The sequence below is a fragment of the Talpa europaea genome (assembly GCF_964194135.1).
Source record: "Talpa europaea genome assembly, chromosome: 9".
In the NCBI taxonomy this organism is placed as follows: Eukaryota; Metazoa; Chordata; class Mammalia; order Eulipotyphla; family Talpidae; genus Talpa; species Talpa europaea.
The window spans coordinates 109,797,824-109,816,733 of NC_140076.1; the positions used below are offsets into that span (position 1 = coordinate 109,797,824).

The following is an 18,910-nucleotide window of genomic DNA, read 5'->3' on the forward strand; positions in this document are numbered from 1 at the left end:
CACTCTGGGGGACTTCACTGTCCATGTGGACGAACCTCCAATCACTGGCTCAGCGCCTCCCGCCCCTTCCCCTCGGCCCCCCTCGTATGCTCAGAGCTGGGACGTTCCCATTCCCCAGTTGTCTTCACCTTGAGCAGCTGGTCCTCCAAGAGTCGACTCTGCTATGCAGACGCCAGTAGTTGGGCACCGTCTTCCAGCACGGCAGGTGGCTCTGGAGCTCCTGCTGCACATCCCGCCCAGCATGGGCGCCCACAGGACAGGGCAGGCTGGGGGAAGAGCCGCCTCCGGCACTGACCAGCTGAGCAGTCAGGGAGAAAGGGGTGCGTAGGGGGAGCACAGGAAACGGGACAACTGTGACAGGCCCTGCGGGATGAGAGCTGCGCGGTGACGAATGAACGTGAAAGGTCTGGGAGTGGAGACAGCAGAGAAAGAAAACGTGTCTGAAGAGAGTGTTCTGTAACACGCCTCAGTTGGGTTTTCTTGTCTTAAAAAAAAGAAATAGAAAATGAGTTGGTGGAGCCTCCCTGGAGGCGCAAGGGGTTAAGTTGTTGCACCACGAAGCCATCTGCAGCCTCTGCAGCACAAGTTCGACCCCCAGCCGGCCAGGGAGCTACCCACATGGCGCAGCAGACCTCTCCTGTCTGTCTCGCCCGCTGCTCCCCTCAGCAGTGTGCTTCAGTTGAACTGCCTGTTCTGTTCCCCACTCCGTCTCTGGTGAACCTTCTCACCCCCCACACCTCTGGCCTGTACCCCAGTTCTTGCATGCATAAATAAGTAAATCTTTAAAAAAAAAAAAAAAAAGAAAATGAGTTGGTGACCAAAAACCCAAAGAATTGCTCTTTTACTATTCTTTGGAAAAAATTTGGATAAAATCGGCAGTATTTCTCATGATTAGAAGAATTAGTTTATCATCTTTATAAACTTATTTGTCCTTGAAATTTCCCTTTAATGAAAGATTTTTAATTGTAAATCCAGTTTCTTTAAAAGCTGTAAGAATTTGGGCCTCCCCGGTGGCGCAGCGGTTGAGCACTGGGTTGCGAAGCTGCCCGCAGCCTCTGCAGCGCCGGTTCGATCCCCGGCTGCTCCCCGGCCACCAGAGGAGGGTCCCACATGCGCGCAGACCTCTCCTGCCGCCCGCTGCTCCCCTCAGCAGTGTACTTCGGTCCTTCTGCCTGCTCTGCTCCCCGCTCTGGCTCTGGTGAATTCTCTCACCCTCCCGCGCTTCTGACTGTACCCAGTGCTTGTATAAATACATAAATAAATCTTTAAAAAAAAAAAAAAGCTGTTAGAATTTGTAGCACTTTTTTTTCTAGGAGTGTGTTTTCATCAACTTTTCCTAATTTATTAGTATAAAGTTGTCCATGTTTTTAAAATTCATTTTAACTTAATTGTAAAATAAAACATAAAGAAAAAAGCACACAAATGCATCATTAGTATGTCTTGCACTTATTTCATTAAATTGAATTCCTAATTGTTATTCTCTGTGATGCTATTGTAAATGGAATTGTTCTTAATTTCATTTCAGATTGTTTATTCCAAGTGTATAGAAATGCAATGGAGTTTTTATTATTTTCTATCCCGCAAACTTGCGAAACATGATTATTAGTCTAAATAGATGTTTAGTGAATTCCTAGGGATTTTCTACAAGAGTTATGTCATGTGACTACCTTTACTTCTTCCTTTCCAATTTGAATGCCTTTTCTTTCTTTTCCTTGCTGGACCCTCCAGCACACTGCAATAGAAGAGCAGGTGATCATGCCTTTTTCCAAATGGTTACCATAAAGCCTTCAGACTTCCACCATTATAGCAGCTGTGGGTTTTTCATAGATGCCTTTAATCAGGTTGAGGAAGTTCCCATAAGTTCCCAGTTTAATGTTTTGGTGACTTGCTTTATAAGACTGTCACTCCAGTTTTGCAGGTCCTAGACTTAAAAAAATCTCATCCTTCACTGTCTATCATCACTTGTTGGTACTACCCATGACCTCCTCTGCCTGTGTTCAGGGTCCTGTGACTTCTTCTTCATGCACTGCCAGAATTTCTGTATACTGTGCACTTTCATCTGAGTCTTCCGATTGTTTATGTATAGATGTTTTACTGTTTTCAAACCTGCCTGATCATTTTTCTATACTTTCATCACCTGTCATTCTTAAGTCTTTTGTTCCTTAATTTTTTAATCTTCTATCCTCACACACGATGTATTTCATTGAATCTAAGCCATCAAATATTGAAGGACACATCATTTTTTGCATATGTCACTTTAAAAGAGCCAGTAACAGTATCACAACACCCGATTGATGTTACAATGTCTGTTTTTAGTCTTTGAAGATGCTCATCCAGTAATTCCAATATCTGGAGTCATTACAGACAAGACCCTGCTGTTTCTGATTTTTAAATGAATTGTGTCTTATTTTGTGGCTTTGAGTTAAGATTCCGGGAACACTACCACTGAAAATCTGAGTTTGGTTTTAAAATGCTTTGAGAGTTTTAGCATGTTAATATAACAAGCCTAGAATCACTTCTAACCTGAAACCACTTTAAAATCTTACCTTTTCTGACCACACAGGTAGTACGGATGGTCCAGTAGATCGGCTGTCCAGTGACCTCTGAGAAGAGAATCCTTTAAGTTCTCTCATGAGGTAAAGGATTCTGATTCATCCTTCCACTGAGTGTCATACTTCTGAGGCCCCATGTTTGGAAGAGTATCTCCAAATGTACACACACAACTTCTTACACAAATATTCAGAGCCATTCCTAGAATGTATAGCGGCTGGGTTTATTCAGGATCGAAGCTAGGGTCATGTATTGAATGTTGTTTTGCTCTAGAACAGCTTGTTTTAGACAATAGTTGTTTTGAGAATTCATACCGTGTGTCTTAGCACATGCCCTACATTTCACTTCTACTTATTCCACATGACTAGATTAGGGTCAAACATTTTTTGGCAAAAAAGCAACACAGGTGATTGGCTGAAGCTCGGGGTCACTTTATTTCTTGCGAGCTCAGCAATGCATTTAAAGAAGCTGCAGTTTTATTTTTTCAAATGAAGCTTATCTAGCATTTCAGGTGTTTTATACCATTAAGAAGGCCCCTCAGGGCATGCAGTTTGCCCAATTGTCAGAAACAGGTGCCCCTAAGTATTACTCTCCCAGATCACCAAAAGTAACATTAATAAATAAAAGAATAACAAAACATTTACCAGCACCTGAGGCAGGTAGAAGGAAAAGGGACAGCTTGCGACACCACCTTGCATTAGATGTTGTAATCTTACCGATTTCATTCTTGACTTTGTTATTCCTTAAAATAAGTTTAAAATGGGGGGTTGTTGGGTTTAACAGTGTAAGGGTAAAATCGGTGAAGGACAAGCTAAATGAGATGTAGAGTTGAGGCTAGATTCAAAAGCTGTGGGGTCATGTACTGAAGCTTTTTCTCAGCAGTAAGAGAAATTACATTTCTAACCTGTCCCTTTTCACGGTGATTGCAGAAGAGGAAATGCAAAGCAAGGAAGTAAAATATGAAAAACTGAACAGAAACATGAAAAAGGAAACTAAATGTGGAAAACTTAACTATGTTTAAATTTTGTTAGGATTGTATTAATTTCATGAATTGGATATGATTACAGAATTTTACAAAGTGTAACTATCATTATTGCATCTCTTGTTCTAACACTTAGCACTTTCCCCTCACACCTTCTTTTTCCTGTATTCCAATATAGCTTTCCCCCACGGTTCACGGTCTTGTGTAAGCCTTTTTCCCTACATCGCGTTTCCTATGCTATCCTAAGTATTCGACTCTTCACATTCTGTTAAGTCTCTCAGGCAGCAGCAGATGATTCCATTCTTTGGTTACCAACTAGGATACTAATTAGTAATTCAACTTTGGCAGCCGTTTGATTACTGGTAAGATTTTTTTTAAAGATTTATACAAGAACCAGGGTACAAGCCAGATTCCCAGGAGGGTGAGAGGATTCACCAGAGACAGAGCGGGGAACAGAACAGGCAGACTGACTGAAATACACTGCTGAGGGGAGCAGTGGGCACGACAGTAAGAGGTCTGCCGCACCACGTGGGACCCTCACTGGCTGGCCGGGATCTAACAGCACTGCAGAGGCTGTGGACAGCTTCACAGCGCTGCCCTCAACCGCCTGTGCCACCAGGGGAGGCCCCTTAAGATTTATTTTTATTTATTTATGCATGTAAGAGCTGGAGTGAGGCCAGAGGGGTGTGTGGGGGTGTGTGGGGGGGGGTGGTGGTGAGAGGAGTCACCTGAGAGAGTGGGGAACAGAACAGGCAGATCTACTGAAATACACTGATGGGCACATTGGGGAGACAAGAGAACTCTGCTGAGCCATGTGGGTCAGCTCCCTGGGCAGGGATTGAACTCATGCCAGAGGCTGCTGATAGCTTCATAGTGCTGAGACTTAACCCCTTGCGCCACCAGGGAGGCCCCAGACATGGTTCTTGATGGATCTTACACGTTCTATTTGCAACCCAGAGATTTCTCATGAAGCACTAGAACCAGAGAAAACTGCACCTCAATTTTCCACAAGTACCTTAAACTCAACATACAGCCAATATGACACTCCCTCTCCACTAACAATCTTTCCCTTCCCCCCCTCTATTGTTTTAATAGCTGCCATATAAAATATGCCTTCATCAGCTCTACAGCCACAATTGTTGGTCTCTTTTACTCTCTAAATCTAACATGTGACTATTTTCTATCTCCCTGCCAGATAAGCTAGTTTAAGATTCTCCTGGATTACTCAGACTAGCACTTCCTCTCCATTTCCAATCTCCATTACCCATTCTTCACATTAAAATGACCTTGCAAAAAGTCAAGTATGTTAATTTCACCGTTGTCACAACCTATTGTGCTTAAAATTTTCCAGGGGCTCCTTCTTGCCCTCAGTGTAAGCCCTGAAAAGTCTAATATTAATTTTAAGACACTCTGCTCTAAAAGCATGCTGTGCTCGGTTTTGCAGCTTAGTACTTTGTCTTCAATTCACACTATTCCAAACGCACTGAATTTCCGGGTTCCTGGAATATATAACAGTTCTCTTTCATTTTCAGGCTTCTGCATATTTTATACTTTTCACTCTCTCCTTGCCTGGTCTGCTGCCCTACCTTGAAAGAAGTAGAGATGCTTCCACCACCAACGAAGTTTGGGGTTAGAGCCTTTCCTGAACATGTGTTCCTACCATCTTCTGTGTTAATCCCTACCCCAGCACTCAGCATTCTAAACGCCTGCAAGGGTATAGACTGTTGTCTTGTTCACTGGATACCTCCAGTGCTGGAACATAGCATGAATGTTTTCACATGAGTTTAAATGATTTTGAACTCAAAGAGGAAGAAAAGCAGAAATTCATTTGAAAATTTTTCAATTTACTAATTTAATAGAAATAACCGAAACAATGTGGCTTTCAAACAAGGCTTTAAACTAATCTAATACAACTTCTACAACACATTCCAGAGCATTATAACAAGAAATATTTACAGGCAGCTAATGTATTAAATAACCATGAAAAGAAAATTTTGCTTTTATTACACACCAGCAAAAAACACAGGAACGGAACAATTAGAAACTGCAACCTTGTTTTAAAAAATTAAATATGATTATTCAGAGAATACAATACCACAGAAACAGCACTTTTTTTTTTAAGAATCATATTGAAGGGTAGTTAACTATGTGCAAAAATAATAGTAGTAGTAATAATAATAATGATGAGGGGAGGAGACCAGTTTAAAACCTGGAAGCAAGGAACTAGTAAGGCTGTGAATTTAACCCTTTTGTATGTAGGTTCGTCTACATAGAAAATTAACAGGCTTTCAGATTGCACAAATCTTTTCTTCATAGGCTTATATACATGTTTCACTGTGATTTAAAACATAGTAAATGCCTACATTTCTCAGACCAGGAGCAGACATGCATTTCGTTCTTAAGATGGAAAACTTAGGCCATACTTGAAAGGGAATATTGCAGTGGCACTTACAAAATCATTCCAGAGTCTTCCCACATACAAATTTGGTGAATTTAAAAGAACAGCATTTTTTAAAGATCACTTGCTAGAAAAGGGCTAAACTTAATTTTGTACATTTGATAGGTTGATTACAACAAATATATCCAAATTGACTTATCTTTAATTTTGTTTTTCAGTTATGATAAAAAATATATAAAAGACCACAAAGGCAAACACAAGGAACTAAGATGGAAGAAATGCTATACATGCATTCTGATCAAGTAAAAGAAACCATTATATCCAAGAGTACATGTTGAAATCTGAAATGTCTATGTAAACTGTGGCATATAAATTTTTTTCTTAAAAAAGTACCTTCAATTTTTTTACTCAAACACCTACTTTTAAAAAAATATGCAACTTTCCCCAATTTTTAAAATAAAATGCCACAATATATTGTCATTAGCTCCAGCATACATTTAAATTTCTTAATTTTTAAAAGATAGACTGGGTGATATGCATATAAACTTTCCTATAAAATCACCATCAAGGAGAGGATCATGACATGCTGTCAGGCAACAGACTTAAAGCAGTGTTATTGCTTTATCGAGGAGGGTATGATTGTAAAAGAAAGAAAACATCCAGGTGCAGTATATGATCAACTGTGATACACCTTGAAAACCTTGGGTGACCTTTAGCAGATTATTAGTATAGATGTTATGAATTAAGGATTCATGGCATGAATTAAGAATTCGATTGTTTTAATTAAGGTAGTTGGGGTGGGCAGATCTGTGTAACTACTCACTGATCCAATGCAAACAATCAGTGCTGACCACAACAAAAATCAGCTATTTATCCATCATGTGCAGTGAGTGGGTCAGGGCTGTAAAAGCACGGGAGGGGCCGCAGCAGCTGCGCCCCTATCGGATACTAAAAGGATGTTTAATAACCTATGGTAGGCCACATTCCAAGGGCACAGTCAGAGACCTGACTAAATCTATAGGCTTATTAACACATATCCCTAATAATTACATGGCAGGATACCTGCTGAGGTAACTGAAAGTCTGTAATTTGTGCACTATAAAACTGGAACTGCTATTAAAAGGATTATTTTTGGACTAAAATTCTCAAACCTGTTAAAACAAAAAGTGAGAATTAATGCACTTCAAAATATACTTAAAATCCCCTTATCTAAGAACTGGATGTCAGAGAGTAACATCTTGTTTTCCAAAAGAATAATGTCCACAGTGGACCTTATCCTTATCATTTCTCTGTGGTAACGGTTTCACAGAGCACGACCTACAATCTAACTGTACTTTAGAACAGTCACATGCTTCACCTCGCAAAGCAATCCTTTCACTCAGTGATCAGCTGCGCCACGGTCAGGGTGGGGGTGAGGGTGGGGCAGAAGGCCAGTGGAACAGACTGAGGAGTACTGTGTTCTTAGTGTTCGGATGGGAGATGAGAAGCGAAGTGTGGCCAAAACTTTACAAGCTTTCGCGGAAACATTAACATCTCCAAATCTAAAATACTGCGTGTGAACGAAGAACAAGAGCGGTCTCACAACAAACTGCCTTTAGGAACTGATATTTCAATGGTCATCTTTTTAAAACATAAATTAGCAGGAAAACATTTAGATACTGGAATACCAAGTTAAGAGTTTACACTTATAGAGACAGTTATATTAGACAGTGCTGAACAAATCAGCTCAGAAAACACAGTGATCAGTGTGCAAGAAAAAAAGCTTTAATGAAATCCAAAGTGGATCCATTTACCTGTGGTTTGTCGGTAGCTATAAACTTAACAGTAATTTCTCAGCAGTATGAATTATCTTTTAACAGAAATGGAAACTATTAAACGTTGACAATGAAGTAGCTTTTAAGAACCAATCTTAAAAGAAAGTCAACAAAAGTACCTATACACCAAAAAATCCATCTGACATGGAGATATTTTAAAGAAAACACGTATTTTCAAGATCCCAAATATTGAGAAATAAGTGTTTACTTAAAATTTTGTTTCTTCCCACACTGGTAGAAACTGAAACTGACATAGTATGTAAGAACTGTGAAGAGGATTCATATGAAGAGTGGGTATAAAATATAAAAACTCAATGGCTTGACAAGATGAAGTTTCACTGCTTGCTATTCAATGTTTTTCAAATATGTGCCCTTAGGTGTGTCTCCTGATTAACTGAAATCATAAATTTTGGGGAAGAGTGAAATGCACACAGATAAAAGCATTTTAGAACAAGTTTCTCCCTCCTATAGAGAACTCTTGTTGGGACTTCTAAAGTTGAATAAATTTATAAAATAGTTTGGTATATGTTTTGAAGTTTAACTTGCAACAAAACTGAAAAGACAAAGGAAGTTACAGAATGAAACAGTGAACTGCATTAATAAAATCAATACTGTTTAAATACACTATCAGGTGGTCTGAATCATATTCTTGTTTACTCCCACCCCTTAAGAAAAAACCCAAAGGAATTTGTATAATAGGTTTTTACAGCCATTTTATTTGATTCAATATGCACTAAAATATTTAGCTTAGACAATTAAGTCAAATAATTTTTTGAGCCTACTGTCTGAATTACTTAAACTGAATTTTTTAAGAGACAAATTATTTGCCACAAATCTGCTGATGTCTGAAAAATACCTAAGGGCAAGTCTTCTATTTTGGTCACTTTACATTCTAACGTGTCCACACAAAAGTAGGACAAAATTTTTAATCCAACAAAAGAGAAGCCTGTACACAGTCTAGAACACACGTCTTGGATCTGAGCATCACAAATGAGAAGTAAAATGAACCAGAGCCAAGCTGGTTTATCTGCCTCAAGTGCTGAATTTGGGGAAGTAAAGGTGGGTTTACTCCTGTAACCATTCAAGTGGGGATTGGCTCATTTTCAGGATTTACTTATAGGTCTCTCTCCTACGTCCTTGAAGCCCCCAGTCCATGCAAATGTCCCACTTGGTGGACGGATGCGTAATCTAACCCCACCGGGTTTATTTCAATATTTTGATATTTTAATAATAAGCTGCTTCTGAAGATTTTGAGAAGTCTGTTCTCTATTAAAATAACATAGAACCTCAAAATATGAATGTGAACATTAGAAATAGACAGCATATATTACAAATCCATTCTTAATAGGAACATTAGTAAGAATACACATTAGCTTAAAAAACAGGCTCAGCAAATGTTGCTGATCTGCCAGAAGTTTTAGTTTACTATTTACAAATAAGACAAAGTGAAATACAGAAAATTTTACACATTTGGTAGTTGACAGATTACTGTTTGCCAATAGTGGTCTATCAGAAAACTGATATAAAGGAAGACTGGATAAGAGCCAGTTATCACCTTCTCAAATTTAGAAGTACAGAAAACTAGATTAATTTTGAAGTAAGTGTTCTGACTTTCATGGGAATAACTAACTGAATGATTAGATGATTGGACTGGGAAGTGCAATTCTGTGGATTTCTTTTTCTGGAAATGACTACTCAAACTATATGATCTGCTCAGAAAAGTTACCTTATTTATTTCAGCAGACCATTAAAGTTGATTATATGATGATCAATGGTCATGTTTCCTAGACTCTAAACATGAACAGAAAACAAAACTGTTGAGTTGTTTAAATCAATATAAACTAAGGCCCAACAGCATCAAAACGAAAAAAAAAAAAAATATATATATATAATCCAGGAGTCAATGTACATCTACATCGACATCCAAGTGGAATCTGAGTAACTTTGATTTTAACTAGAAAACATGCCAATGTGAGTGTGGAGGGGGAGCCAAAAACGTTTTAATAACTATGCCCTCTAGTCCAAAAAGACAAGTCATGTCAAGTGATGTGACACTCAAGTTATTTACTTGTACAACCAGCATCCTGCACTAACATGATCAACATCTGCCCATTCTAACAGTAAGAACGACCTTCGTTAGGAACAAAAATCTTCGAATCATGTGTTTTTACTTTTAAAGTTGTGAATAGAGTTCTCTCCCCTTTTCTTGACAAGAATGCGTTTTCTGTCCATTATTCAATCTAATACTGTGTAGAAGCTATCAGCTTTTTTTGAGGAGATGCCCACTGTAGGCAGGAGATACCAGCAACACTTAAATAAAAGTTTTCTTTTATTTCTTTTTTTTTTTTTTTTAACAATTGGTTTAAGTTCATGTCATTTTACTTTATATGTACTGGTCTCTCATCTGACTTTAGGCGTTTCCTGCGGGGTTGTATAAAGTCTTCATCAGAGTCCTCAGTTACCTCACCATCATCCTCTTCCTGCTCAAATTCTGGCAAAGGTGCGAAGGTCCTGTCTGAGTAGATCTCTGTGAGTTTATCTTCAAAGTACAATGCAACTGCTTTCCCTGCCTGAGCTACTTCTGAATCAGCCTGCAAGCAAAAGATAGGAATATTCACCGATTGGTAATGCATATTCCTTCATCAAGTTTGCATGGTCTGAAAAGCTTACCTTCAAATTAATCTCTTGTGTTTCTGCATAAACTTGAACAACTTTCATCATCTAAAAAGGATACCAGAGTCAAAAAAAAAGGGAAATTATAATCCTTTCTAAAGTTATGAGACTGCACAGGATTGGCGACGCATAGTCAGCCACACTAGGGGAAACAAACTGCTATGACCAGATAAAGTGCTACATACAACTCTATAGAACACGGAACCACTTTCTTTACAAAGCTCTACATTGCCTCAAATTCTGAATTAGTTTAGTTACTCTGAATAGGACTTGCTCTGAATATATGCACTTAAAAGAAAAACCATCTGTGAAACAAATGTAAGGAACGTTGCTTTTTAAAAAGGCCAAGCTTTCAACAACAACTTAATTAGAATTCTATTTTATGGCAATTTATTAATCATAATTACTTAGCTATCAATAAACCAGATAAAATGGATCTTCTTTCTTTCTGGCAAACATTGGCTAACGTTCACGAAAGCTCATCTAATTGGATTAAAAATTAAGACAAAAACCTTGGAAATGTATTAAAGTAACTTCAAGTGAGTGAGCTTTTAATATATTCTCTATGACATAGTAATATAAAGGTATCTAAACTTTGCATCTTATCAGAGAATTTTTTATATACACAGAAGTCACCTAGATGCTTATAGAGGCAAATATAGCTACATTTTAAATGATTCAATGTTTTAGTAATAGCCAGATGGCACCCACATTTCATAAGCAATAGAAATTTTAGTTTTGATCTTTTTAAAGATTTTATGGATTCTCTTCCATTTCCATTTTCTTCTATAAAAATCAAAATTTCCCTTAACAATACGATACTTGACTTTCCCCAAAGATGATAAGAATAAATTCCTTGAGGAAGATAAATATCATACATTTCTTCTCAAGGGGACAGCTCATCCTTAGCCTCCAAAACAAAAAAACAAAAAAACACCACACACAGCCCAAGTTAATGAAAGTTATATTGCCAAGATCAGAAAATTCAGCATTACGTGACTGTTCAGGATGAGCCTCCAGAGATTAGTCTATGAACTTAATGGTTCTCCAATTATATGGTCAATAACAAAACCAAAGGACACTGGTACCAAGATCTTTCCTCACTGTACCAAAATGTAAGCTATTTATGATCATTATCCACAAAATATATTTAATTACTTTCTATGCTTATCTAAAACTCAACATATTCAGAAAGGGATACTGAATATCCTTAACTTTTATTTAAGCATACATTTCAAATTATGCAGTAAAACTTCTATGGAGCTGTAGATGCAATCAAATTTTACTTGGATAGAACTAAAGCAGAAAAAAACATTTAAACCAAATTAGAAAAATCTCTAGACAGCAAAATGAACAAAAATTCACAAAACTCTATAGTTTGGAAGCTAACATACTTCATTAAACCTTTCACAGTTCTTGAAGATCAAACGGACATCAGCCACAAAGTCATCTGGAATTTGGTAGTGTTGGGAATGTTTTTTCTGAAGCTTCTTTTTCACTGTGGATAAATCCATTGGTTTCTTTATAATTTTATAGTAGTTTGGTATCTAAAAAAACAAATAGATAAGGATAAATAAGGATTCTCAAAAAATGTCAAACTGTTTAATCTGAAGATACATAAAAAGCATTATTAATTTTGAGGAAAAAAAGTATGTTGATAATTTTAACCAGCTACTTGCAAGTTTTGGGTACAATGAATGTACTTTTAATCTTTTCCGCCAACCATGTCACAAAAATAAAATCGTATTAAGAGTATATGGCAATCTTCACACTTAGTGAAAGTCTCAAAGTTCTATCTTTAATAGATTTGTAAAGAAAGCAATTAACAAGGGAATAAGGGTAGCCAAGTACTAGTGTTAATGACAGATCTATCTTAGAATTTTATGACTCGTTAAGGTTTGTTTTTTTTTTTAGCAAAAAGAAAAAAACTGATTATAAAATGTATTGCTTTTATTAGAATATATTATCTTTTTAGAAGATGTAACTTCACATCACGAAGAACTTTGGTCATAACAGAAAGATTTTAGTAACAAAAAACTTATTAACCATTTAGTGATCCTTCTGGGGAGTTCTCCCCATTTGTGGCCAAAAATCTTTCCAAATTTGTATTTGGAAAATAATTGAACATGCAAGTTATTCAAACAGATCATGAAAAGAAAATATTTGAAAGTAAATTTCTACCATAAAATTCCTAAACCTGAAAATGAGACACTTTCTTATATTCAATGATTACTATTTGTACCAAACGTCTTCCTTATGTCTACACCTTCTGTGCTTTAAAATTCATCTCTCAGTCTATCTTATAAATAAGTCGACTATTTAATATTCTCTAACCGGACTGGCATTAAATATCTCAATTCAATATCTGGTAAATAAAGCAAGCAAATAAAAGGTGTGTAGCATTAAACATCGCTAGTATTCCTTTTACTATGGAACTTTAGTCTTTTTTTCTTATAAGGCTCCTTTAAGATAAGCAAAGAGTATTTACTTGCAAAACTTCCCCCAAATTTCTTAATCTTGACTGTTCATAAAAGTGGACTTCGATTCAAATTTATACTTTTATTCAAATTAACACGTAAGCAGAGATTACTTTTGCCTCTATAGATACAGAGTCTAGAATAACAGAACTGGAATCTTAGAAATAATTTAGTCTAATACTCCCACCATATTGTTTTAACAACAGAGACAGAATATTCTATAATTTCCCAAAGCAGAAGCTTTTTTTGACTCTTAATTCAAGAATTTTACTAATGCACCTGTTTTCTCTTATGTCTATCTTAAAAGAGAACACGGAAATTAAATTTTTATCACACATTCACACAACAAAATCTTTAAAAACAAAAAGCAACTTAAGCAAGTGGGTTACATATTCATTTAATCTTAGTAAAATTGCTGATTAGAAGTATTTATGATGCTCTCAAACAGGAAACTAAAACATTTACGCAGATTACTACATACGATCCTTGAAATAACCTAATGAAGTAAGGAATAGTATTAGAAGAGAAAACTTGCGCCTTGGAGAGTCTAAGGAGATTATTAAAGAAGCTGGAGGTTTAAAAAGCCATCAGAGGTCAGAGCACAAGCTCTTTAAGTACTGTACTAAATTTCTTCATCAGAGATGTAACCAAGGTAGACAACTCACCGATGCAGGGACTGGCTCCTGGAATTCAATACTTAATTCATGGCAATAGAGGTAAAGCAGAAGACGTTCACATTTCTGGCCCCCAGAAAGAAAGGAAAACCCATAAAATGTTATTTTTCTTTGCCCAATAAAATACTCTTGAGAATGAGAACTTTCATCAATACAATTACAATGAAATGAAAATAAGCATACGACTTACGAACTATCCAACTAAATATATATACTAAAACAATATTTCCATTTAGTTTTGAGATGATCTTCTCATCTAACTTATTAAAGATAGCAACCGTTTGTTTTTACCTGGAAACTAAGATAATTTATCTATTAACTATTTATACAAATGAAAACGAGTCATAAAAGCAACACAGTCATTTTGTGCAAAAATTTATTGACTACCTGGTAATCTATAAACTAACACGGTTGCTAGTCATTCTAATTTCCTGAGGCAGGAAGGACATATGTTGTATTATTCCACTCAAGTTCAAAATTAAAACTGTCTTCTCAATTTACTTCTAGAACTTTCAGAAGTCAATCGAAATGCATTTTACATTTATAGCTTTTTATTTGCTTTAACTTCTTTTAACAGAAGTTTGTACACTTTCAACACATACCTTCTCTTCAAAGATAGTGGAGGAGGGATTTTGCAAGTATATAAATCAGATTAGAGTCAAGCATAACTTTAATGACCACAGAACTATGTGAAAATTATGATGTCTCTGGAGATCAGACTATAGGCCACATCAGCAGGAATCTAAGTGACATGAGATGATTTCTGAATTTTACTTTTAATAGACTGGGAAGCAATCAGGATTTTAAGCAAGGAAGAGGTAGGTTTGTCCACATTTTTAAGATCATGTATAAGGACAGAAAAATAGTGAGGTTAAAAAGTAGAATCAGGATGTCCAATGAAGAGATTATTCTAACAGTGCAGATGAAAAACTATGATGGCTTTAGTCATTCCTGATTCTTTCATTTCTATTAGGTTTCTGGCCTGAAAAACAGATGAATGGTAGTACCATTTAATAAAGGGAAATTTGGGGGGAGGAGTCTAGCTTCTTATGTAATTTGCTTACTTGTTGAATTAGAAATCAAAATTTTAGTTGCAACATGTTAAGTATGAGGAAGTGGGAATTAAGAGTTTGGAGCTGAGGACTAGAGACAGATTTCAGAACACATCAACAGACCATCAATTGGTGACATTAAAAAATGAAAATGTATCGGGTTATGTGTAAATTACAACCTCCTCCCTCCCCAATGGCAAATAGATTCCATAATAATGAAGGAACTTATTTGACACTTACCCTTTGGTCCACGGGGCTTAACCCCTGTGCAGTTTTCCCCTTCTTACTATGTTGCAAATTATCACAATCATATTCAACTTCTGGTTTCCCAATATCTCTGCAAAATGTGCATATCCAGTCCCCACTAAAGAAGAAAACAGGTAGCTCACACAAAACTCAATCCAGAGGCACTAGTTACCTAGAGTTAAGACTCCTAGTTTGTTTTCTTTTCAGTTTTTTTGAGGAACGGGAGGTTATATTCTCATCAAATCTCATAAAGTGGATTGTATGATAAAAATTCCCCACACTATTCCAGCCACAGTGGCTGGCAGTAGCTTGATAGCGGTGACACTTGAAACCCTGAGCCAACAGGCAGGCCCAAATCTCTGTCAATTTTTAATTCCTCCCAAAGCATAAATGTTTCAGCAAGATGTTACTACCCAAAGGGGGTAAAAAAAAGGGAAATCTTTAATATTTCAGGGCCCAAATGCCAAAACTTTTCCAAAAGAGAAAAAGAAAGGTAGGAAGGAAAACCCTTATCACATCACTGGCAAATGACTATACATCTCTTCCTAAGATGTAGGCAACAACTATAATTCTTCAGAAAAGACTTCTGGAACTACTTACATAAATCCATCTCTTTTCTAATATAAAATATAAACTTTTTCAAAATAGGTAGTATTTAGCTAAAATAATCTCTTCTGGGGAATCTGACAGGAATTTTGAATATTTTTACCATTCAATTTTGAATGGTTTTCCTAAGGGACACTGGACTACTTTCACTTAGTAAGAAACTAGGAGTTGGGGTTGAATGAGAGGAGGTTAAAAGAAAGAAAGCATGACTACTATTTCACGGTCTCTGAAATCAGTCAGAAATAAGGTTAGACATAATACGTTAAATGAAGGGGGAAAAGAAGCTATCCTAATCCACACTCTACTACTTGTAGACACAGTAACTAATCCCTGAAAATCAGTGAATTGCCCAAGGTAATTTAGTTCACCACAGAATTATGATCAGACTATATAGGTTTGTAACCCAGCCCTCCACATCTGTTGTACTATAATACACCTGGTATCAGCAGCTTGCCTTGGGTACCCAGCAGTAAATGTTTTAATCTTGAAACCGTATTTAGTTGCCATTTGGTCAAATATAGTCTGAAGATAATGTTTATATTCCCCCCCAAACTTTAAATTTACCCAGTTCTTTCTGTGTAAATAAGGAACACAATAACTGTCTCTTCCCAAGTTAACCACTGAAAATATTCCAACTAAATGACAGAAAATCTGAAAAACCTGTACACAATGCTTCAGGCAGGCACTATCAATTATTTTAGTGCCAAGAGAAGTCATTCCTAAAAAAATTTCATTCCCCCACAAAATTCAGTAACTTGAAGGCATTTTTAACAAAACATGTTTTTTTACATGACTTCTGAGAGCTTCCAAACATAAGAAAATTAAGTTTTGGGTAAGATCTAGTGAGTTGCCTCAAACTTAATACTTCTATAAATAAAATGCTTATTATTGACTATATTAAGATTGATGGTAACAAGGCCTCCCCTGGTGGCGCAGCGGTTGAGCAATGGGCTGAGAGGCTGCCCGCAGCCTCTGCAGCACCAGTTTGTTCCCCGGCCGCTGGCGAGGGTCCCACCAAAAAAAAAAAAAAAAAAAAAAAAAAAGACTGATGGCATCTTCAAGAGGAAATCAACTTTCTTCAAAATCCCAGTCCCCTCAACTCTTCATAATTCAGAGTTACCTTATTTGCTTACATTAAATATAAACTGAAGGCCAGGAAATAAATTTTTGGTTATTAAAGCACTATTTAGTTCTCAAACATTTTTATCATTCATCAGTTAACTTCTCTAAATGGCAATACCAAAGGAATATTAGGCCCAGTTTTTAGTAACTATGCATTTGTTAAGAAGGCCACCTGTCCTGAATGTTACTTTTTATCATATAAAAATGAACAAAAAATTTTCATTACTTCACTGATACCTTGGAAAGCTAAGAAGTGTTGGAACATGACAGGTTAGATGAAAGACCTTTGGGCATTTTTCACAGCATAGGAGATCCCCTCCATTTTGGCAAACAGCACACCAATCTTCATTTGGGTCATCATCTTTGCTGCTGCCATCTCCTCCAATCCTTGGTGACCTGTGCATGAGGCTTCGAATTGGGGACTTTCCATTAACAAGGTTGTTGAGTCCTGACTGTTTGCAGCTTTCACTCATTTCTGTAGGTTCACTTTTCACATGATTTTCCAGGCTTGCCAATGCATCCAACTCGCTTTCTAGATGTAGGTTGGTTGAGAGAGGTGGTGTCAAACTACTCTCAGGGCTGCTCAACTAAAATAAAGGACACATTTTTGAAGATCATTTAAACCTAACTGTAAGCAGAGCATGCACACATGTGGACAAATATATTTAAGTTATGTCAATATGTATACAAATACTGACATAACTTCAAATTGTTTGGAAATCCCAACAGTGACAAAGTATTAAAAAGAATTCTCCAAAATTATTAAGCATGTTAACTTATGATTTTAGGGGGATAGTGTCTTACATTGGTTCACTCAGATAATAAGGAGACCAATTAAACTATTAAGTACTCTGATCAGGAACTGAGCACAGGTTAGACTTTTCCTATAAAAAGTTTTTCTTCATACAAGAAAATGCTGCACAGTTTCTGAGATGCATTCTGAAATATCCTACTGCCCATATCATTCTTCTAATGTAGAAAGATTATGACAATATAAATCTTTTTGTACCCAAGCTTTTGGAGAATATTTTCTAAACCAGGCTCTAGAAGAGGTACAACTGTTTCAGACCCAAGATTAATTAATCTTCTATTGCTCTCTGAATCTACATGTACCATGCTGAATATACTAATAATACTTTGAGGTGAAATTTTTGTTTGCCAACTATGTAGAAAATGAGACATAAAGACTGGGCAGGGGGGGAAGGAAAAAAAAAAAAAAAAAAAAACAACAACAACCCAAGATCAAAATTCCTAAACAAAATAAGAATGCTTTTATTCTATCTTATAAATTTTGTGAAATGTTCAATCCAAGGAACTCTAATACGATTAATAATTCATTAGTCAAAGGCAATCTTCCTAACACAAAGCTCTTTGATCACTGAACTTCATTTATGTCAGCACTCGTAATTCTGAGCTCACAGGTCCAGGAAAATAAAAATAGCCAAGGGTATTCTGTGGCCTGAGGCTCAATGTGACTACTGAGATGATTAATAACAGAGATATAATTTTAAGTTAAGTCTCTTCTGATTAGTTTCATCTGAGATGAAAAAGTTAAATGAAAAACAGGTAATTTTCATTAACAGGTATAAATATTCCAAAAATAAATTATGCAGAATCACTATTAAATTGAGTTTAATAGTGACACTATTACACTCAGACGTATCTAATACGCTGAGAAACAGAGGAGTCAGTGAAGTGACCGTGTTAAATCACTGTGAGACCCAGGTGGCGCTTACCATGCAGGCACTCCTCCTGCCATCCTCTGTCTTTTCTTGTTTCACAGCTCCTGAAAAGCTACATATTTCATCTTCAGTGCCAGGTTCTTGTTTGACCTTCACTTGATCAGACTTAAAACTAAGACTTGTCTTCTCGGCGGTTCGGCCTGACGATCCACAGCTGGTAAGAAAAAGAACAAATAAAGGCCACATGTTTGATTGCATGATGTACATAAAAACAATTACATAAAAAGTAATGCTCATTAAACTGAAAATAACAGGCAATTGACGAACTTCATAGAAGAAGCCTCTTAATGACATAAAAGAGCATGGTATATGAAATAAGCTTTAAAAATACAGATCAAACTTCCAGAAGCCCCTAAAAGCATATTTCATGGCCTGAGGTATTTACACTAAGTCATTTAGAAGACTAGAAAGAATAATTTTCCCAGACTAGTGGTACAGAATATCAGTGATTATCTATATAAAATAGATTCTCCCTACCCCCAATCTTTAGTACACAACATCAACAGTATCGGTTCAGGATGTCTCCTCCAAGAGGGTGAGGACTGAGAAGTGGACAATGAACAGTCAATAGCCC

At 36.6% G+C, this 18,910-nt stretch overlaps 1 protein-coding gene across 2 annotated transcripts in view; it reads right to left on the reverse strand.

The window, feature by feature from the left end:
* Positions 1 to 9,433: 9,433 nt before the first annotated feature.
* Positions 9,434 to 18,910, reverse strand: part of TRIM33 (tripartite motif containing 33) — a gene marked incomplete at its 5' end in the record, with an annotated part of 91,732 nt that continues 82,255 nt past the window's right edge. The window contains 7 exons of one of the 2 annotated variants that reach the window (XM_084242845.1): positions 9,434 to 10,335; positions 10,415 to 10,465; positions 11,812 to 11,964; positions 13,560 to 13,634; positions 14,861 to 14,984; positions 16,832 to 17,181; positions 18,331 to 18,490. In XM_084242845.1, coding sequence (XP_084098971.1) covers positions 10,123 to 10,335; positions 10,415 to 10,465; positions 11,812 to 11,964; positions 13,560 to 13,634; positions 14,861 to 14,984; positions 16,832 to 17,181; positions 18,331 to 18,490 — 1,126 coding nt within the window. In that variant the 3' untranslated portion in view covers positions 9,434 to 10,122. The remainder of the gene's footprint in view (positions 10,336 to 10,414; positions 10,466 to 11,811; positions 11,965 to 13,559; positions 13,635 to 14,860; positions 14,985 to 16,831; positions 17,182 to 18,330; positions 18,491 to 18,910) is intronic. The other variant, XM_084242846.1, reaches the window with a different exon arrangement.